Source organism: Nannospalax galili, unplaced genomic scaffold (assembly GCF_000622305.1).
Source record: "Nannospalax galili isolate Female #2095 unplaced genomic scaffold, S.galili_v1.0 scaffold979, whole genome shotgun sequence".
NCBI classification, from domain to species: domain Eukaryota; kingdom Metazoa; phylum Chordata; class Mammalia; order Rodentia; family Spalacidae; genus Nannospalax; species Nannospalax galili.
In genome coordinates, this window is record NW_008343671.1 from 1,015,876 (window position 1) to 1,037,984 (window position 22,109).

General features: G+C 51.4%; 1 protein-coding gene across 4 annotated transcripts; it reads right to left on the reverse strand.

Moving 5' to 3' along the window:
• Window positions 1-2,612: 2,612 nt before the first annotated feature.
• On the reverse strand, window positions 2,613-18,005 carry Acvrl1 (activin A receptor like type 1). 4 transcript variants are annotated; one of them, XM_008840002.3, is made up of 11 exons: window positions 17,873-18,005; window positions 17,335-17,508; window positions 11,948-12,016; window positions 11,181-11,432; window positions 10,772-10,983; window positions 10,459-10,558; window positions 9,789-9,935; window positions 9,207-9,482; window positions 8,511-8,708; window positions 5,679-5,809; window positions 2,613-4,437 (listed from the first exon to the last, which is right to left on the reverse strand). In XM_008840002.3, the coding sequence occupies exons 3-11, from the start codon at window positions 12,009-12,011 to the stop codon at window positions 4,303-4,305; spliced, it is 1,515 nt and encodes a 504-aa protein (XP_008838224.1). In that variant the 5' UTR covers window positions 12,012-12,016; window positions 17,335-17,508; window positions 17,873-18,005; the 3' UTR covers window positions 2,613-4,302. The 4 variants fall into 4 exon arrangements, with proteins under 4 accessions (XP_008838224.1, XP_008838223.1, XP_029422744.1 ...); XM_008840001.3 differs by having other exon boundaries at window positions 11,948-12,052; XM_029566884.1 differs by lacking the exons at window positions 10,459-10,558; window positions 10,772-10,983 and having other exon boundaries at window positions 11,948-12,052.
• Between the last annotated feature and the right edge of the window lie 4,104 nt (window positions 18,006-22,109).

The window sequence follows — 22,109 nt, forward strand, 5'->3', positions numbered from 1 at the left end:
ATGCAGGCAATACACGAGTACACATAGAATAAAATATAATATTTTTAAAAATTAAATCAGCAAATTAGAATCCTGATGGCTCAGATAGGTCTCCTAGGAGAGTGGCAGACTGAGGGTCAGATTTCCCAGGAGGTGAAGATCAAACCCAAATACTGAAAATAAATGCCCTAAAGGGATATTTGGGGCCAAGCAAGGCTCTCTAGGTGGCTCAGAAGCCCAGGTTTATCAGCTAGATGTCTTTCTTTAAACTGGCAGAAGACTGAACAGAGAATATGAGAACTGGCAGTTCTGGTAGGAGAGGCAGGAAGGGAAATGAGTTACCTGCCTCCAGCTCCTTATCCTCTGTTATCAGTGGCCCATGAACAACCAGCGGCTATTAGTAATGGTGGTAATAAAGGAAACTGCAGGGTGCTTCTCACCCTGCTGGGTCTCCCTGGACAGCCCTCCCCTCCATGTGCTCCTGCAGTTGGGGATGTAGGTCAATAAGAGTGGGTGGGTGAGAAAGAACAGAGACTCATCCAGACATGACACCCCTCAGGGCAGCAGTGACAACACTTGAACCTGAAAACTGCCTGAAAATAGATCGTGTCTATGACATTATGCAAATTGTATGCAAAGTGAAGAAGCCCTCTGTCTCTATTTCTAGCAAACTGAATGTGGCCCTGGTGGAAGTGGCTTATTCCAAAAGTTGCCTACCCAATATGATGATTGTACAGCTAGCATCAGTCCCAACTTGGGATACTGGAGTGGGCATGTGTACACTCCACCCCAGGGTCGGCCTTTGAAGCATGCAGATTTTGTCATCTCTTGGACTGTTGATCTTTTTTTTGTTTGAGACAGGGTCTTGTGTAACCCTGGCCGGCCTTTGAACTCACTATGTAGCTGAAGATGACCTTTAATCCTCCCTCCACCTCCCAAACACTGAGATTGCAGGTACTCGTGTTATCACCTCATCTGGCATTGGGCTGTTGATCTTAATGCCAGGGATGATCCTGAGGAACTAGAGCACCTTCATTGTAGGCTAATGTGAGGCAGAACTATGGGAGTTCTCGGGACCTGGGAAAGCACAGAGCTGTCCATTGCTGAGCCACCTCTCCAGCCCCAGGCCTCCTCTTTTTTTTTTTAAATAAATTATTTATAGCTGGGCCTGGTGGCACATGCCTGTAGTCCCAGCACTTGGGAGGCAGAGACAGGAGGTTTGCAAATTCAAAGACTGCCTGGGCTACAGAGTGAGTTCAAGGCTAGCCTGGGTAACTTAGTGAGACCCTGTCTCAAAACAAAATGTTAAAAACGAAGGAGGAGCTGGGTATGGTGGTGCACGCTGTTGATCCCAGCACTCGGGAAAAAAGACCAAGAAAAAAATTTTATTTAATGTACGTGAGTGTTTTGACTGCAGGTAAGTATGCCGATGCCCGCGGAGGCCAGAAGAGGGCGACGGATCCCCCTGGAACTAGACTCGCCACGTGGTCGCTGGGAACTGAGTCCATGTCTTCAGGAGGAGCACCCAAGTGCTCCTAACCACTGAGCCACCTCTCCAGCCCCCAAGGCCCCTTCTAACCCTGCTCTAAGGTTGACGTCATGGAATGCTTGTCTGCAGTTTTTCCCACTGCCCTTTTCCCAGTCCTTCATCCAGTGTGGTCGTCAGCGTGAAGATGGAGGGACCCTGCCTGGTGGAGCCAAGAGGAAGGAAAAGGGGGCCTTTGCGAGACACTAGGAACGCTACTAGTATCCCCAACTCTGGCCTCTGGAAAGGCCTTGCCTGTTGGGGGAGGGGTTGGTCCATAACCCCAGTGCAGAAGACTTTGGGCTTGGGTCACCTGGGGGTTCAGGAAGTGTAGGCCACGTTGTTCACGGCAGAAGGAATTGGGGCACCTTCCTCGTTTCCCTTCGAAAGGACGGTGGGACACTCCTGTTAAAGGGCTTGCATTCTGAGCTGGATAGCACACCGACAAGGCTCCGCCCAGCTTCTTTCAGTGGCTCTCGCCTACTTCCCTCTCCCTCCTCCTCCCTGGGGCTTCTTGCTCCGGTGGCTCAGGATGGGGCATGAAGTGCTTTCTGAACCTAAGCCTCTAAAGATGGGCCTCCAGGTATGGGGAGCTCATTCTAGGAGTATGGACTAACTCCAGACAAGGGATGGGAGCATTGGGAGAGGGAATTAAGAAGGAACTGAAGAGGGACGATCCTAGCTGCCTCTGAGAGAGGATACAAGAACCTTGATAGGTGTTTTCAGGCACAGTCCTTGCAAATAAGAACAGCTGAGCCCTTGCATGCACGCAGGCACGCACGCAGGCACGCAGGCGACGAGGGAGGAGGGCCCCAGCCTGCTGGGAGGAGCCACCGGGTTCTGCGAGGAGGAGGGAGGCAGTCGAGGGCAGGCGTTGGCCAGCAGAGGGCGACTTGGCAGGTGTGGTGATCAGATTGCTAAACGGTCCAGAGTGGGACCTGAAGTTTGAGCCCCGTGGTCTAGGCTGGGGCATTCTGGAGTTGTCTTGTCCAAGGGTAACTGGGTGGCGTGTGCTTTGGGACCCTCTCCTTTCCGACTCCTCCTGTTTCCTCTGGACCTCTGCAACTGGACCACGGCAAGAGGTATTGGTCTTGGAAGACATAGGAGCTCAGGGTTCAACCAGGGTTTATTGTAGACATACTATGTGTGAGGCTCAGGCTAAGTGCTCCTATAAACCGTATCTCCAGGTAGGGAAAGGCAGGTTCCACTCCACACACCTCCTTAGACTTAAAAGCATTTGCTGATAGTTGTGTCCAGCAGGCCTCTTTCCCTACCCTGTCCCCTATCACTCCACCTCCTCCCTTATACCCTCTCCACTTAGGATTTTCCAGCCTTGGAAGAGTTGTTTGTCCTCAGTTTTTCACTATGGAGTCTCAGGCAGAGTTTGCCCCCAAATCCAGTAGAGAGAAAATTCTTCCAGCAGAAAGGTGATTTCTGGGCTGTGTGGGCTCCAGAAATTCTGCCCACCCTGGTCTGGGAACCACTGGTCTTCGGAGCTTTCTATTTTCACCTAGTTTCACTTCCTGATTCTCCTTAGTGATGTGGAGCTAGGCCTGGGTAAGAGCTGTGATTGGGAGCAGGAAAGACACACACCAGAGGCACCAGAGGGGTCCTTGTGTGTGGGGAGGAGGATGAGTGTTCTTTTATACCTGCAAGGGCCAAGGGTTGCTAGGCTGGGTCTTCCCCAGCTTGAGACTGTTCTTGTCCCTCCCCTGAGCTCTGCCCCACCCACTCAAGGCTTGTCTACAACCAACTTCCCTTGAGCCCACCCAGGCTCCCGAGTCACCTGCTCCATACACAGGTATATATCCTTTCACATTTCCAAAACTTTTTGTGTTTTTCTAGGTCAAGTTCTCTTGACATAACACTCTCTTGGTCAAATGACAAGGGCAGAGTTCCAGGAGACAAGACCAGTGAACTTCCAGTGCTCATACAGGCTGAGGTTCAAAGAAAATCAGGGTCAGAGAAGCATCAAAGGACATCAGGACCAGATCTTAGAGTATGTCCATGAAGAAACAAAGGTTCTAAGACAGTGAAGGCCCCACTGTTGTCACATGGAGCAATATGTGGGTCTCCCCTACCATGCTTGACTGGACGTCCTACCAGATATTCTGAAAATCCTGGGTCTTACCCATCTGATCTACTTCCTTCTCCCAGCTTCATGGTCCTGTTATACCCTCAGCAGGACCCCTTGGGTTTGTTGCCCTAATAAGTCAGCTGGGATGGTGAAGGGAGTAGAAAGATCAGGTACCAGCTCCTCCAAGAGGGTGGCACTTGCTATTGGGAGTCTCGTCAGGGAGACAGAAAGGTATCATAGATCTAATATAAACCTATGAAGAGACACTGAGAAGCCCTGGGTATCTTTGACTGAGGCTGGCAAAACTGAGCGTCTTCTGAAACTGGACAGGGCTCTGTGCCATCCTGGTAGAGTGCTAGGGTAGCAGGGTTGATTTAAGGGCAGGGAAGAGTGCAAGCCCAGGACTGGAATTCCCTGGATTGGCCACCCTGGCTTAGAGCCTCTGCAGCATCCTGCCTGGGAGTGGTAGGGGGTGTGTCCTGCTGGCCTTCGAGATGGAGAACCAGCCAGGCGTCAGGGAGCCGGCTACTTTCAGCAGGCCAGACAGCCGCAGATTGGATTTCAGCCCAGCTGTATTTTTGGCTGAATGGGCTGGGGGCCAAGCTGGGCAGGCACACAGAGGGGACACCCCCTCCATAGCATGCACACTCATACTACCTCTACCCAATACATCTTCTGCTCCATCACACACTTCAGGCAGAGGAAGTCCAGTGACCCTGGGCTAGTGGGTCACTTTGGGCTTCTCTGGATCCTGGCTGAGCTTCTGGAGTGTCTTCTTGATGCGTAGAGCAGTGAGACGGGCTGACGGGTTGGGGTACCAGCACTCCCGCATCATCTGAGCCAGGCCAGAGAGGACCTGGGGGTTAGAGAGGCAGAGGAGAAGAGGGACATGGGTCAGGAACGATGGAGAGGAGGCATGGGGTGAAGAGGTAATGGCCCAATAGTGGGAGACACAGCAGGAGAAAGGACAAGAAGAGGGAGAAAGTGTTGGACCAGAGGAAGATAGGCATGGTAAGCAATAAATCGGAGAATGGAGGGAAGCATGAGAGCACGTGGCTTAGGTCCTCAGGCACCCCCACGCAGAGAAAGCTGGCAAACAGCTCTCCAAAGCACCTCGCTCCATCTCTACCTACTCCGGCCAGGATCCATGGGGAGGGGCATCTCTGCAAGCTTTGGGGGTTCTGCCTTGCCTCTTGCAGACTGAGACCCAATGTACAAGGCACTGACTGCCAACTTCTCCACCAACCATGGCTGGGCCTAGTGTGGCAATGGTGGACATTACTCTAAAAATGACTGTGGCGGGGGGGGGGGGCCCAACCATCCCAAGAAGCTTAGTGCCCCTTAGATATGCCAGCTTACCTCTTTTGGTTCTTAAGAGTATATGTGTGTGCATTTACATGTGTATAATCCATGTAGCTTTTTATGGCTATGTGTATTGTATAGAAATATACTTGTATTTGTATATATGTATATATATATGCATTTATTCTTTCAATAAATATTTATTGAGCATTTAATTGCACGCCAGGCACCAAGGTAGGTGACAGATAAAAGAGTGAGCAATTAGGAAGGGGACTTGTACTGAAGAAGGAAGGATTCAGTGGAAGGGGAAAGGAGACGAGAGTGAGTAATGGGGGGATAGGGTCAAAGTGTATTATGTATGTATGAGACTGAAAGGATAAAGTTTTTTCAAAAGAGTTAGCAAAAGACACACTGTCTACATGTGTACATGTCTGAGAGTGAAGGTTTAGATGCATGTCTATATGTTTATATATACACATATTTCTTTGTATACGTGTGAATATTTTGAAAAAAAAAAGGATAACAAAAACTCAGAAATACATCAGAGACCCTTTGATTTTCACAGATGATGGGAAGGGTTCTGAAAATCTCAGATTGAGCAGAAGACTCAGGAGGGGTGTGGGATCCACAGGCCGGGTATGTGGGAAACAGTACCTAGGACACCCAGGATCTATTTAAGAAGCAGAGGACTTAGATATAAGTTCCTGGGCTCAGAAACCTGGGTTGTGAACACCCTACCCCCATGCCAGCCCATCCCAGCCCCAGCCCCAGCTCCAGTCCTAGCAGAGGTCTTACTGGGTCTGCAGCCAGCCGGTTAGGGATGGTAGGGGTCTGCTGGTCAACGCATACAACCTTCTTCATGTCTTCAAAGCTGGGGTCATTGGGCACCATGTCATAGAAGGGTGGCCTGTAGTCCTCCACAATGCCTGGGGATTTAAGGACGGGACAATCACTTGTGACTCAGGTTACACAGCTAATCATGGCAGAGCCAGGCCTTAAACTCATCTTGTTTGACTCCTAGACTAGATCCTGTTTCAGTCTTTCCTCAGCTGTCTTCACCTTGGGCACAGGTACTACTCCCTATCTGGTGCCTGATAATAACCACCAGTGTTTACAGAGCACTTCCTGTGTACCAGACATGGTCCTTAGTGCTCTGCATTAAATCTTCACAGCAAATTTGGTCCAAAGATTTAAGAAACGTGTCTAAGATCAACAGGTAGTAAGTAACAGAGGTGGGACCTAAGTCCAGAAAACTAATACCAAATGCCATGTTCCTAATCTCCAAGCTGCACTTAAGGCAAAGCAGCTGGTGGGTGGTTGGATGAGGCCTAAAACAGGGACAACAAGGGACAGAAAAATCTAAGAGAAAGATTTTAACCCTGGTCCAGATAACATCTACCCATCATCAGAGAAGGATCAGGCCTCTGCAGACCCCACAGCCAGTAGTACCTTCACTCTGTGCCATGTTATCCCAAGACCACTTTCGTTAGGACCCTGTCTGAAAGGTGTGCCTGTGGAATGGGAGGCAGCTCCATGCACAGTCCTGTTTCCCAGCTCCAGGCAGCAGCCGTGACTATGGCCATGCAGGCCACAACCTCAATGAAGCCTTTGCCAGCTGTTCTCCCCATGGCCAGCTTCCAGGCTGCCCCTGTGCTGCTGGCGCCCTAATCAGTGCTTTGCAGAGGCCTGAGCGTGTCTAATGAGCCTTTAATCAGTGCCGGGGCTGACACCAGATTACAGTGTTTATAATGTGCAGGGAGTCTGTGTGGGGCTGACAGAGCTTCCCCTCCGCCCGGGGAGCCAAGGCAGCTCCGCCAGCCCTCCTTTTCCTGCCTGCAGCCAGGCCCAGGAGTTCTGTGGCTTCATCCAGGTGTTCCCTCTCCAACTCCAGCCTCTTATAACTGACTCTGGCAGTTAACACCTAGGAACTGGCATCCCTTGACAGTCTCCAGGAGGGACTGGTGACACCTCAGCCTCTGCTTCCAGCAGATGACCACTGAGGAAAAATGAAGTTGCAAGGGGCTGTCTTCTGGTAAATGCTCAGAAAATGAGAAGGGCCCTGTCCCCATGGAGCAGGGCCCCAGTCATGCTTTGAGGATTGCCTCTAAATGGTCAGCACTCCTGGCAGCCTGCACAAAAGCTGACATTGCTCCAGCTGGCTGGTTCAGTCAACCTTGCATCCTCTATCTACCCCAGGGTTGAGAGGTCAGTGACCACAGGGCTGCTCAGGGCAGGTGCCTTTACCAGCTTCCAAGTTGGGGGTCTCCCATGGCAACCCACTGTAATAATGAAGCTGCAATAAGCAAGCCGCACAGGCACTGCAATAGCCTGTATTTTTGTGGAAGAAATCAAGGATTGACATTTAATCCCCACAGTAACAGAGAGCACAGCATCAGATGGCCTGGTTTCAGACCCTGATGCTACCTCTGGCCAGCTGTAATCCTGTGCCTCAGACTTCTATAAAATGGAATATTTTGTTAGGCACTCTTTCTATTACAGCAATAATGACTCCTAATATTCAACTCTAGATACTGTTTTGTTTTGTTTTTTTTTTGTCTTTTTGAGACAGGGTCTCCCTGTAGCCCCCGCTGTCCTGGAACTCACTATGTAAACCAAGCTGGCCTCGAACTCACAAAGATCCACTTGCCTCTGCCTCCCAAGTGCTGGGATTAAAGGTGTGCACCACCACGCCTGGCTAGATACTTATTTTTTTCTGACAGGGTCTCACTGTGTAGCTCTGGCTGACCTGAAACTCACTATGTAGACTAGGCTGGCCTCCTCCCGAGTGCTGAGATTACAAGCGTGAGTCACCAAGCCCAGCTTCTAGATATTGTTCTAAATACATTATTTGGATTATTTCCAAACTACAGTTATTTTTAAAATTTATTTTTATTTTATGTGTATGAGTTTTGCCTGCACATACCAAAGTATACCACATGCATACAGTGCCCACAGAGGCCAGAAGAGGGCATCAGATCCCCTGGAACTGGATGGTTATGAGTTGTCATATGGATGCTGGGAACTGAACCTGGGTCCTTAGCAAGAGCAGTCAGTGCTCTTAACTTCTGAGCCCAGTCCCCCAACTACAGTTATTTTTAATTCTCATTTTACAAATGAGGAAATTGAGGCACAGGAAGGTAAAATAATGTATTCACTGTTGTGGCAAAATGTGGAGCTGAATTCAGGCAATCTTATTCCAAGCTTATCCTTGATTATGAACCAATGCTACCTCCCTGCCAAAACAGATTTCGATAAGCGAACACTGGCAGAGTATGTAGCATTACATACACTTAAGTCCAACGAATGTCAGCTGCTTTTGTTTTGTGCTCAGAATTGAGCCCACGGCCTTGAATGTCCAGGAAACACTACCACAGAGCTACATCCCCAGTCCTGAATATTTATGTTTTTATCACTAACCCATGATTTTACCACCCAATTCACAGGCTCAGACAGTCTCAGATGAACCTTCAAAGGCCACACAGCTGACCTAGTTAGTGGGTGGCAGTGAAGGGAAGTCAGGAGATCTAGCCCCAAGCCCTCAGGCCATGGGTATCAACCACACCACAGGAAGCCCCATTAACCATCCATCTGATCCCCTCCCCCCACCTGCATGTGGTGGTCCCTCACCATTGATGATGGTCCTCCGGGCAATCTCCCACAGCACCAGGCCAAAGGCCCAAATGTCAGTCCACTTGTACGACTCGAAGCAGTCGGTGCGAATCTGCTCATCCAGCACCTCGGGTGCCATGTACCGCTTGGTGCCCACTCTGGGGTTGTTGCCAATGTCCAGGTAATCACTACCCTGGGAATGCATCACTGCCAATCCTGTGGATATGAGGCTTGTCACTCCTGCGGGGCCTCCACACAGGGCTGCCCAGGCAGGCTACGGTCCAGATGTCAGACATGGTGAAGCTGGAGACAGATGGACACAGAACAACAGGGAAACAGGCTCCTGCCCTTAGATGAGCTACAGGGAGAACACCTGTGCCAGGTACCCTTCCCAAGGTACATTCCCAAGGTTCCCAAGAACCCACCAAGATGTGAATAGGCAAGTGGGCATTATGATGCCCATTTCACATAGTAGAACGCTGAGGTGGGTTGGCAGGAGCCATGTGCAAAGAAACACCATACTGAGAACCCAGGTTCCTGGCTCCTTGCCCCTTTTTGGAGCTAGAGTGGGTGGTGGAAGGAATCTGGGCTAGAAGAAGGTGTTAAGACAATCTGTGGGGAAAACCATCAATTGTCACCCTGCAGAAATAGGTAGTCAGAACATGCAAGCCCTGCCCCCATCCCACCCCCGCGGGACCTCACCCCTCCACTCACCCAGGTCAGCAATGCAGCACTCCAGGTTGCTCTTGACAAGCACATTGCGACTCTTGAGGTCACGGTGGGCGATGGCTGGTTTGCCCTGCGTGCCAAAGATCTCCACGTGCAGGTGCGCTAGGCCGCAGGCCGCGGACACCGCTAACCTGAGGGCCAGCTGGGGCTCCAGCGTCTGCCTCTGCAGAAAGTCATAGAGGGAGCCGTGCTCGTGGTAGTGGGTGATGAGCCACAGCTGTGTGCTCGAGTTGCGCGAGGTCATGTCTGAGGCGATGAAACCTGTGAGGAAAAGGGTGCGGCGGTTCACTCAAAGCAGCGGGGAGGGGGGAGGCTGGTTGGGTCAGGGAAAGGTAGGACTTGGGGGTTGGGGGGTGGGCAGGGAAGGGGCGGGTCAGGATGAAGCTGGGGCTGGGGTAAAGATCGATGGCTTAACTGGAGCCCGAGGTTAAGACTGGAGGTGGTCTGGGAGTCTTCAGGGTTAGATCAAAACCAAGAGGTCTGTGGACTCCAGCCCTGAACCAATGGGTGTGAGACCCCTAGGTCTGGAGTAGCAGACCGGCCCCCCCCCACCCCCCACCCCCTTGCCTAGGATGTTGTCGTGTCTAAGCAGTACTGTGTTGTAGATCTCTGTCTCCCGGAACCAGGACTGTTCATCTCGCGAGGAGAAGATCTTGACTGCCACACTCTCACCGTGCCACGAGCCACGCCATACCTCACCATAGCGGCCCTTTCCTAAGCCATTAACCAGAGGGGAAGGGCAAGGATCACATCCTGGACACACAGAACCCTGCAGCCCCAGTCCTGGATGCTATGTAGGCCCTACCTGCAAAACTGGAATTGAAATTATTCATTCATTTACTTATTTATTTAATGTGCTTGAGTGCACACTGCCTAGGCACAGGTGTGGAGGTCAGAGGACAAACTGAGAAGAATTGGGTCTCTCCCTCCTAACCATGTGGGTCCAGGGGATTGAACTCAGGTTGTCAGGCTTGGCACCAAATGACTTTACCAGCTGGGCCATCTTGCCCCAAACCTGAATTTATACAAAACTTAATCCACACCTAAACCTAGCTACAGGCCACCCCATCTCTGCTCCTGAGAAAGACCTAGCCCTGGTCTGTGACCAACCCATTCCCTGCCCAGCAGTATCCCCATTTTGATGGCCCCACTTGTGACCCTGGAAGCCAAGAGCTCCCTCACCTCTCCAGGCTTATGGAAGCCCTTGGTCCCCATCCTGAGTTCACTCACAGCTTACCCACACACTCCACCAGGGCAACCTGCCGTGCTACAGTCCTCTGCACCAGGAAGGGGAGCCCTGAGCCACTGCCTGTGGTACAGTCGCTGTCCAGGAAGTCCTGAGGATACCAAGTAGCTACTGAGAGGCTAGCCCCCACCAACCACAGTTCCCTTCTCCATCTTAAACTTGGGTCCCACTGCTATGTTATTGCATGCTTCTGACTGCCCAGGCCCCTGTCCACTGTTATCTATGGGTGAACCCCTCTGATTCTGTATCTCCTGTCTACACACCCACCCTCCACCCTAGGTCCCAGGTTCCCCCAGGCCCATACCCCTAACATGCTGTCCCCCTGATCGGATGCCTTCAGGATGAGGCTGGGCTCGCCCAGGTCACTGTGCAGACCCCGCTGCTTCTCCTGCCTCCGCCGGACATGCCATAGGCCCAGAGTGCCCAAGGCCACCAGAACCAGTAAAGCCAGCACTGGGCCCAGGATCAGAGGCAGCTGGCCATCTATTCCCGGCTCTTCTGGAGGAGTTTGGGTGGCTGAGGAAGGGGGACATTGAGTCCCAGCTCCACCAGGCCAGCTCCCCTGCCCCTGGGCCAGACCACTCATACAGTCAGATCCCAGCATCTTGCCTCCCCACAGCCTCCCCTTTTGATCTAGAGCATGAGAAGAGAGCAGGGCAGGGAGGGCAGAGTCTGAGAAGATAGGGAAGGTGGGTGTGTGTCACTAGACATACCCTTCAGCACCAGGGTCACATTGTGGTTGCAGAAGTTACTATAGCAGCAGTAATGGTTGACAAACTCTGTGGAGTGCCCCCAGCAGAGCTCCTGGTTCAGGCTCCCGCAGCCCCGATGTTCCTGGGGGTGTCTGCCTTCTTCACGTACCAGCACCACTGTGCACCATACCCCCTGGCAGGTAGGCCCCTTACAGTGTGGGTTCTCACATGTGCATGTCACCAGCTGACCCCGAGAGGGCTTCATCGAGTCTCCTGAGAGGCACATCAGAAGCTCTGAGAAAGCTAGACATTCTTTCCCACTATCCCTTCCCTTCTGATCTCTCAGGCAAACCCCTTGAAGCCTTGGTCCCTTCCTTCTATCCTCTAACCGTCCTTCCTTCAGAGGCAATCAGACAGGCAGTGGAAGACTGAGAAGCCAGCTTCTCTGTCCTGCCTATCCTGGGACCTTCTCTTCCAGTTATAGGCCCTGCCCTGGCCCCAGCCCCAGCCCCAGCCACCAGGGCTCTCTCTACCCATACCTGAACACCCTCTACCCCAAATGTAGGTTACACAAATGGAGCCCCACCCTGCAAGTCAGTATCAAGCAGACAGAAAGGAGGGTTGGGACAGCTGGGGGCCTTGTCTACAGGAGCCTCCTGTCTCCACCCTCCAGTCAGGCTCTTGTCCTCCTCCCCAGCTCCTCAGACTCAACTGAGGAGCTGAGCTGAGCTCAGCTAGCCTTTCTCCATCCAGGCCCCCTCTTCCCAAGCTGTCCCCCTTGTACTCACCCTGGGTCAGGCCCAAGGCCATCAGCAGCATCAGAAGGTTCCTCCTGGGGGCCCCAAAGTTCATGTTCTCTGGAGACAGGAGGAGGAGAGGAGGTTCTGTGAGATCTGCAAAATGTGACAGCTGTGGTACCAGGAGGAAATCACTGGAAGTTTTGAGGGGAGGCAGGGAGGCCACCTCCCTGCTCCTATGGCTGGCTTTAGGGCGGGGCCTGCAAGGGAAGTCCTGGTTCACTTCCCCATGGAAACCATCCTATTAGGGGTGAAGGGTGGAGAGCTGTGTTTAAGTGATGAGAGCCAGAGGGAACCCCAGCTCTGTACCCCACTGCTGGGTTCAGGAGCAAAATGGGAGGGCCACTGAGGGGCTCAGCTACAGTGGAAAGATCATCTCTCCCACAGCGCCCCTCTGTCCTCTGCCACTTGCCCACACCTCCCAGCCTCCACCCCTACCCACCCTTTCCCAGTGCCCCCCCCCAGCCTGGCTGCCTCAAACATAAACAGGCTCCTGTCTTCACTTCCTGCCATTCAGGGTCCAGCCAGGCCAGGAACAGGAATCAAGATTGTTTAGATTGGGGTCTGGATAGAACAGACTGGAGTCACGCACAGCAGGGAGCTCAGGGCATAGTAGTTAAGGCAGCTAGAGCTCGGACAAGGTCTGGAGGGACCACCTGGGGTTGGGACAACCACATGACTGAAGCCTGTGAGGATACCTGGGAAACCATCAAAGCCAGCTCTGGTTTAAGAGGAGAGAGGAAGGCTCAGCCAGGGCAGGAGGCTTGTCCAGGCTCACTGAGGAGTCTATTGGAATCAGGAGTCCAGACTCCAAGCCCAGTGTTCTTTTCTGTGTCCTCAGCCAGTGGTTGCAGCCCCTGCCTGCATCCTTAGGCTTGTAGCAGCTATGTAAAGCCTGGCAATGCCCAAGCACGCCAGACGTAAAGAAACCTCTGTGCCTTCTCAGTGGAGTGGAAGGTACCCTCTCAGAGCTATCCTTGGCCCCCCCTTCTCCTTGTTGTCCTGGGAAAGGGTGGGGGAGGGCTAGTGATATAGAAGGGGAAGTGAAACACACTTAGGCACTGAATGTTTGCCCTTGCAAAGTTGCCTGGGTTGGACTTTTCCAGAAGTTTGATGGCGAGTGGTAAGAGAAGTTGATTTTGGTGTATGATAATCCTCAACTCAGACCCAAATCAACTGGTGCTTCAGAAGCCATTCCACTCTTCATTTCTCAAAGCCTCAGAACCAAAAGATGTGTGCTGAGGTGTAGCAAGAAGGGCTGGGGTCAGATAGCAACGGGGACTTTCTGGAAGGTGGAGTGTGCAGGCTGGATACTCGGCTAGAGCAGATAACATAAGGAAGGAGAATGTCCTGTGGCCTAACATGGGGAGGCTAGACGGGCTGGACATATGCTCACATAGCCCTCAGAGACCCGTATTCTACTCATGGTTCTAAATGAAGACCCAAAGATGCTGAGGCTTTGAGAGCAGGATGTCTGGGGGGTTTCGTGGGCCTCTCTGGCTGGTGGTATCCCTGGCCTTCCTGCCAGGGCTTCCTCTGCCCCAGAGGCCCGGGCTAGGGGAGGAAACAGAGACCTGGGTTGATGCAGCTGGGTCCCCAGCCTTTGCCTGACCTTCTGCCTCTTGCCCCTCCCAGAAGCCAGTGTGGACACTGGCAAGCACTCTGCAGGGGTCCTTCGGATGGATGCAGAGAGAGCCTATCCTGAGGTGTGGGCAGAAAGCCATCCTTGGCAGAAATCACTTGCCCAAAAAGCAGCTAGGGAAAGGGTATAAGGCAGGAAGTGGCTAACAAGATGACATTTGGCATCCTTCTGGAACCTACTACCCAGAGCTCACTTCTCTGACTGTTCCCAGGGACCCCTTGCCTTCTCTGTCACACATCTGAGTCCCATGCAGTGGGTTAGCTATGCAGGTCCTCTGGTCTGTTACCCATTCTAGACTCCTATTCAGTCTGTTTGAAAGCAGCAAGAAATATGCATTGGACTGGGGATGGTAGTATATAACTGTGATCCCAGCTGAGGCAGGGGATTGTGAAGATACTGATGCCAGCTTCAGTTCTATAACAAGACCATGAATCCAACCCCCCCAAAGGGGGGGGGGGTAAAAAGAAAGAAAAGAGAAGGTATGTATTTGTAAACAATTCCCCAGGTCAGTTTGGTGGACACCAGACTGAGAAATATGTCCTATATAGAGCCAAATCTGGTTCCTATGCTTTCACTCTGCTTTACAGGGCACTGGTAGGTGGGTGGACGTGGGTCACAGAGGGAACAGAGGGAAGGAACTCTTAGTCTCTCCCGGGTGCCTCTCCATCTCCATGAAGAGAAGGATTGATAGAAGGCTGGGCCTGGGGACTTTGTTTTACACATCAGCAGTACAGGGAAGGAATGGCAGTGCTGTAGAAGTTACCCCTGGTCCAGCTCTGGGAACATGATGGACTAAGTCTCATCCCAGATTCAGCATAGGAGAGACCAGACTCAGAGCTGACCCCACACCATTCAAAGCTACCCCGTCTGGCTCACACATAGATATCTGGGCCCAGTGGTATCCTTTTACTTCTTAGCAAAACTGTGTGAAAGATCTGCAGATAGAAGCATCATTACTGTTCACCAGAAATCACAAATGTTAAATGACTTTCAAACATTAGCTTGACACTGGGAAATAATAATAACAGGTTAACCTGCTCTGAGTACTCATTCTGAGCTAAGTACTGAATTTTAGTGGTTTATCTCTTTGGATTCTCACAACAGTCCAAAAGGAAACTGGGGCCCAGGACAGTAAGACTCTTGCTCATAGGTACTGAATATGCCTTCATAAATTTTAGTTGCCAGCAGAAAATCCTTCCTTAATTATTATTATTCCTCTCATTGTCTGGACTTAGGTGAGTCCCTCAAAGGAGGAAAAAGATGGCCTGAGTCTCAGCAGCCATTAACAATATGGTGTCATTGACTGGTGCCCTCCTTAGGTTTCATTTCATAGTATTGTCTAGAAACCATCTGTTCATTGCCAGGCTCCTCAGTGCTTGAGCCTCAGGTAGGAGCCATAGAGGGATGTGCCTGGAAGGTGACCATCAATCTTTTTCCTGCTCCCATCGGCAACAGGGCTCCATACAGTGACTGTCCCAAGGTAGAAAAATGGCTGTGACAAACTCACCCATCTTCCACACTCTGCTGTCCTTAGGCCACACAGAACAGTAGAGGACCAGGGCCAGCTATGCCTTGGCTGCCTTCACCACTCACCTGCGTATTCCATTAGTTCCTCATAATAGTGGGATATAGCAGAACAAGCCTGGTGTGCAGGGTCTCAGGCATTCACAAAGTGGCACAGTGGTCCCCCCTTATCTGAGGATAGTGTATTCCAAAACCCCCATGGGTACATGAAACTACAGACAGGACCAAACTCTTCATGCACTGTTTCCTTCTATACATAACATGCCTTTGGTAAAGTTCAATTTGTGAATTAAGCACGGTAAGTGTGCTGGATAGCTTTAGTGTCAACTTGACACACCTGGGTTGAGGGAGCCTCAATCGGGGAATTGCCTCTATTGGACTGGCCTGTGGCCTAGTCTGAAGGGCATCTTCTTGATGAGTGATGTGGGAGGGCCCAGCCCACTGTGGGTGGTGCCACCCCTGGGAAGGTGGGCCCATGTGGCATAAGAAAGCAGGCTCAGCAGGGGCCAGGGGAGCAAGCCAGTAAGCAGCATTCCTCCATGGCCTGTGCTCCAGCTCCTGCCTCCAGGTTCCTGCCCTGAGTTCATACCTTGGGCTCCCTGATGAACTGTGACTTGGGAGATATAAGACAAATAAACCCTTTCCTCCCCAAGTTGGTATTGGTCAGAGTATTTTGTCACAGCAATGAAGAACAAACTAGAACAGTAAGAAATTAAGAGAAATAAGAAAATAGGACAATTGCAATATGCTTTAGCAAAAGACTGACCTCTTTTAAAAAAATTATTTATTGTTTTATGTGTATGAGTGCATTGCCTGCATGTGTGTAAGTGCACCCATGTCATGCAATGCCCATAGAGTTCCCCTGGAACTGGAATGATGGACAGTTGTTAGACTGTACAAATTTAAAGCTTACAAATTCCTTATTTCTGGAAATTTCCATTTACTATTTTCACATCACAGTTGACTGTAGGTAACTGAAACTTCAGAAAGCAAAACTGCAGATGGCAGAGGGTGGGGGTGGGGGCTCCTGCAGAGTACAGAGGTCCAGATATGGGCTCTGGATTACAGAGACCCCGGTTCAAGTCTTGCCTCTACAACTTAGAGCTGTCAGATTACTACTTAGTCTTTCTAGGCTTAGTCTTCTTTGAGAATAATAAGTGTTATGTCTAGGTAGAATGCAGTAAAGTTACTTGGCAGTGTGTTACCCAAACTTCAGCCATACAGGTGTGGATTATACCTGTCATCTCAGCACTCAGGAGGCTAAGGCAGGATTGAGAAGTTAAACTTGAGATGGGACAACTCAGAGTCTGAGGCTAGCTCTGTCTTAAAAAAACAACCCATCCATGATATTTACACTATCCGAGACTGGAAGCAGTCTCCTCTACTGCCTTCTGGGTACAATGATCCCAGATCTGATAGGCTGTAGTCAGTACTGCATGAGAAAAACATATCTGAGTCTCTACATACTGAGTACTCAATAAACAGTAGCTATGTTTGGACCACCCCAGGACATAGGAGGATAAATGAGAAGACAGGTATTAGCACAAATTAAACAGTAAGGGATCAGAGAGGATGGCCTTAACTTGGGCAGAAGTTGTTCACCCAGTCACGTGTCCATGGAGAAGAGCGAGTGAGTGGAGAAGAGAAAGTCCAGTAGTCTCAGAGGAGTCAGTCTCCAGGGCAGGCTGACAACCTGGAGTCCCAGCCTGGGGAGCAACTCAGATTCCTTTTGGCCTGGATCCTGAAGGACACACTCAACAAAGGAATTATGTAGCTATGTAGGGTTAGAGGTGAAATTTGAGGGATGGACCCGAAATGTCAGGTTCCTTAAGCAACAGCTGTAAGCCGGTCTGGGAAAAGCGGGCCCTGAGGGGAGGTTCAACAGTGTTGAAGTGGACACTCACTGCTGGGTCAACCCAGCGCCCTGGTGGGACCTGAGTACTCAACAGAGGAAGAATCCTTTGGCCCATTTTATGGATGACCATAGAAGCATAATGGACGAGAGAAGGCGCACCCCCAGGACACCTAGCAATAGTACAAGTCTCAGGTTGGGGTAACAGGCAGATGTGTGCCCACAGCGAGGGGACAGCTGAGTCTGATGACCAGCTGGAACTGACCTCCCTCTGGGAGGTCTCAGATCCGCAAGAAGGAAGGGTCCCCTGGGGCTAGGGATAGGCCACCCTGCCCAACCCAGCTGGTGATCTCAACTCACCTTCGGGCGCTTGGCAGGACCCCTGCGTGCAGCAGGCTGGCCGCCTCTCCTCCCGGGGGCGGCCGCGGTGTCACAGCTAGAGCCGGCCTGGGGCAGGGAGCCTGGTCCGGGTGCAGCCCGGGAAGGGCTCGATCGGCGTGGCTGGCGCAGCGGCCTCCCGGGACTGGGAAGGGGCTGGAGCAAAAATGTTTCTTATTCCAGCTTCTTCCTGCCTGGCCCGGCTCCACCACTCCCTCCTAATAACCGGTTTCCTATTGCCCAGCAAGCCGACCAGCCGCAGGGCCCCGCGCTCCAGCAAGCCACGGACCCAGCCTCCCGACGGGGCGGGCCTCGGATCGGACAGTGGGATTCCAGGGGTCCGGGCCGGGGCTGTGGGAACCGTACTGGCACCGGAGACCTAGTCCGGGCTCGGGGGAGGGATTGGGGGTTGCGCACACTGAGGGGCAGCAACTTGGAATCCCGGCGTCGGGAGGGAGACCAGCACCCGGGTAGATGGTCGCAAGGTGGCAGGCCCAGAACGTTACCAGTCCTCACCCACCTCAGGGGAGATTCTCCGTGCAGGCGGTGCAGATCAGTGAATGCAGTTTGGGGCTGGGAGGGTCTGGTCAAATGTTGGCTCCACCCTCTAAGACTCCCCAGTTGGCCCAAATCCTTCTGCCTCCAGGCTCCAGTCTCTCCACCCAACAAATACTCTTCCCCTCCCCTCTTCCTCAGCTGTTGTCATCGATGCTCTGTCAGCCCAGGGCTAAACAGGCCTGGAGAAGCGGGTTCTAAGACAGCAGTGATCTGAGCCCCTCAGGACATAACAGCTGTCCTCTCCATCAGTGGAGGCCAGAATGGATGGAGAAGCTACCTTACACTTTCCTTTCAGCGGGAAACCCCAGCCACCTAATGGAGCTTTAGAGTTTGGAGCATGGACCCTCCCCAGCACCCTTATGGGGAAATAGTCTTCCTTCCCATGCCCAGCACAGGCTGGGGGTGGGTGGAAGTCCAGGCCTTACTTGGCAGTTTTATTTCTAGCCTTGTGAGTGTCCAACAACAGACTCTGAAGTCCAACCACCTTCTGGGAATCCAGGCTAGTTGTGTGCTTCAGCTTCTCAACTGTTACAGTGCCAGCCTCTAGGGCTGTGGTGAAAGAAGAGATAGTGTTCACCTCAGTTCCTAGCAAAGACTGGGCACCGTGCAACACAGTCTCTAAAGGAACGAGCCTGTCAGCTAATATTTGAGAAGGCTGAGGCATGAGTGGCCTTAGTACTCTGTGGAAGGACATAGGACATAGCAGTAATCTTCTAAGGTGTCTTGCTCTGATGTGGAGATTCTGCAAGACGAGCAGGGATGCCCCACCCTATTCTTTGGCAGGAATAGAGGCTGGGGGAGACAATGGCCAGAGGCTCAGACTGACCTCATTTCCTCTGCTGAAACCCTCCCATACCCCACCCGTCAGTGCAGCTGCTTCATAAGCTGTGAGCCTCATAAATTCCCCGGCACCACCAAATTTTACATCAGGACAGCACCATGTCCTGCAGCCAATAGGAAATACTATGGGATTACAGTATCTACTTTTCCAGATTGCAGCAGCCACTTTGTCACTGTTAGCTGCGGAACTGGGAACCTAGCTGCATGGCCATCTTTCATACCCACTCTTCCCTGAGCCAACTATGGCTTCCTGCCAACTCCCTTTCCTGGCCAGTAGATCTCTGTCCTAAGAAGTGGGAGTGAGTGCTCTGGGCTAGGACCCCATGAGACCTCCATAGCCTAAGTCCTATCCCCTTGGGAAAGCAGATGTGGGAGACCATGGAGGCAGTCAAGAGCCTGAGAGTGGCTGATGACTGTCAGTGGGGGTGGGAGACTTTCTGTAGGCATGTCTGTGAACTAAAACAGATAAAAGTAGAAGAAGAAAAGAGGGCTTAGTGGGGGATGGCATCTCCCCCCACTTCTCAGAGTACTGAGGCTTCTGGACCCTTGCTGGTGCCTCAGGGCCTCTTGTGAACCCCATGCCTCCCACAGCACACAGAGATCCTGGGGGAGGTGTCGGAGGAGGGACAGAGTTGGAGAAAGCTCTGGGGCCTCAGGCCAATGAGGACATAGAAAAGGAATTACAGACTGTGTCCAAGTCTACAAGAATTAATTGCTCTTAGGGACCAGCTGTTCCCCACATTTAGCAAGGACAGAACAAGAGGAAACAGGCCCAAAGGATTCCAATTTAGATTTAGATATGCAGGATTTCCCAGCAGTGTCTGAAGAGAGGCCTACAGATCCGAAGAAGCGAACGTGAAGAACTTCAAGGAAATCCTCCTCTGGTGGCTGGCGAAAAGAGATTTGGTGTGGAAGCAGGGCAACAGGCACTCTGACCTTTCAGGGCCAGCTATGGGTATTAAGTTCAAGCACCACTCTTTAGATCTTTTTTTTTTTTTTTTTGGTCTTTTTGAAGCAGGGTCTCCCTGTAGCCCCAGCTGTCCTGGAACTTGCTATGTAGACCAGACTGGCCTTGAACCCAGAGACCCACCTGCCTGCTTCTGCCTCCCAAGTGCTGGGACTACAGGCATGCGCCACCACGCCCCGCCACTCTTTAGATCTTTAAAAGCTCAGGCTGGCTTCAACAGGAGATCTTGTACCCTGCCGCCTCCAGCTAGGACTCTAGGTGTGTGCCACCATGCCTGGCTGAAATCTTGAGACCAAGGTTGGGCATGCAGCTTGCACAGACATTCAGGGCTCCACGTTTAGTTTAGTGCTCTGCTGATGCCGTCTTGATAGTCTTCACAGTATTCTTAATATTTTTTGGACAAAGAACACAGAAGTTTGTTTCATACTAGGTCCCCAAAGAATATGCCCAGTTCTTCACCAGAGCAAGCAGGGAGGGAGGAAGCATGGAGTGGACTGAGCTGTGCTTTGCCTCCTTTAAATTGCGGAGTGGAAGGGGTGTAGCTCAGTGGTTGAGCACTTTCCTACCGTGTGTAAGGCCCTGAATTTGGTCCCCAGCATACACACATGCACAAAAGCAGAGTGGGAGGTTTACATTGGACAACCTAGGAATTCTTCAAACTAGAAAGACACAAAGCCAGCAGAACTGGGTGGATGAGAAGGGAGAATTGTGGGGTCTCCTTTAGGGAAGAGGTAGAACAGATACCTGTAAATTACATTTATCCATCTGTTAAGTACAGGAAAGATTCTCAACATGGTGGGCTGATGTCCTGAAGGGAAAGTAAACAACCTCTCTCCCCACGTATCCTTAGCTCAAGGAAGAAGACACCAAGTCATCCTGAAAAGATCAGTAACTGTGTCGTAGGGCTGGGTTCCAGGCCTGGGTCACTTCGTTGTGCCTCAGTTTCTTCCTCTGTTACATTGAGGAATGTAGACTAGAGAAGCCAGAAGCTCTTCCCAGCCTTCTGTGACACCCTTATCAGTGTCAGGCTCTGTCACTCAGTTTGGCTGTGCCTAGGTTTGAGAGGGCAGGGAAGCCAGAGTGTAGCCCCACTCCAAAGGAAGAAGCTGGAAGACACCGGCCAGATTCCCAGACTTAGAGCTGCCAAGGGATCTTGTCTTCCTCCAGTTCTTCCAGAACTCCTCAGCCATCCTGAGCCCTCAAGGCCACTCATCTCAAGGTGGTACCTCTTGAACAAAGGATGGCATGTCAGGACAGGAGAGTGTGGAGATTAGAAGATGCCCACATGGTGCCATGTGGATAGGTGGGCATGAAGCTCAGTATCTGTTGGGAAGCTAGTCAAGCCTTACCTACTCCCAGGCCGTTCCTTGAGCTCTAAGTCACTCTGTTCCACAGGCTTCCAGAGCGCCGAACTCTCACTCCCAAATTGGTCTGACTTTGAGGAAGAGGAGAGTCATGAAAACAGCTCAAGCTGGAAGTTGGAACACTTGTGCGTGAGCCTCAGTTTCCACTCCTATAGGAAGAGGCTGGTGACACCTTTTTGACACATTCATAGACTAACAGAAAAAAGTATATTGGAAAGACCTCTACCACTTATGAATCTTGCTTCCATGTTTGGTTTGATGTATGTGTGGGGGGCGGGGGTGGCAGAGCATGGAGTAGGGAGCCAGCAGACCTATGTGCCAGCAGAGTGGCCCCTATGTCCTTACCCAAATCAATACAGGGTAAAATAAATAAAATTCTGCAAAAGAGTTTATAATAAGAAGCTAGCCAAGGTCACAGGCCTATAATCCTAGCCACTTGGAAGCTGAGGCAGGAGGATCATATGTCCAAGGCCTGGTAGACCTACAGAGTGAGTTCAAGACCAGCCTGAGTAACTTAGCAAAACTCTGCCTCAGATACTATTTTTTATTACATTTCTATTTGTTCTTGTGTATGTGTGTTTGTGTGTATGCATATGTGCCTACCTGCATGCACACCCCATGGCCTGTGGATGTCAGACAACTTTTTTTCTTAATTTTTATTTTGTGTGTATGAGTGTATTGCCTATATGTATGTGAGTACACCCATGTCAGAGGTCAGAAGAAGGCTTCAGATTCCCCTGGAACTGGAGTTAAGGATGGTTCATAGCTGCCACATGGGTGCTGGGAATCGAACCCGGGTCCTCTGCAAGAGCAGTCAGTGCTCTTAACCGCTGAGCCATCTCTCCAGCCCCCAGAGGGCAACTTTTGAGATTCAGTTCTTTCATTCCATCATGTGGTTGTGAGGAGTGAACTTAGATCATCAGGTTTAACAGAAGGCACCTTTATTCACTGAGCTATCTCTCCAACCCAAGGCTGACTCAAAATTTAAAAATAGCTAGGTAGGCCAGACCTGGTGGTACATACCTTTA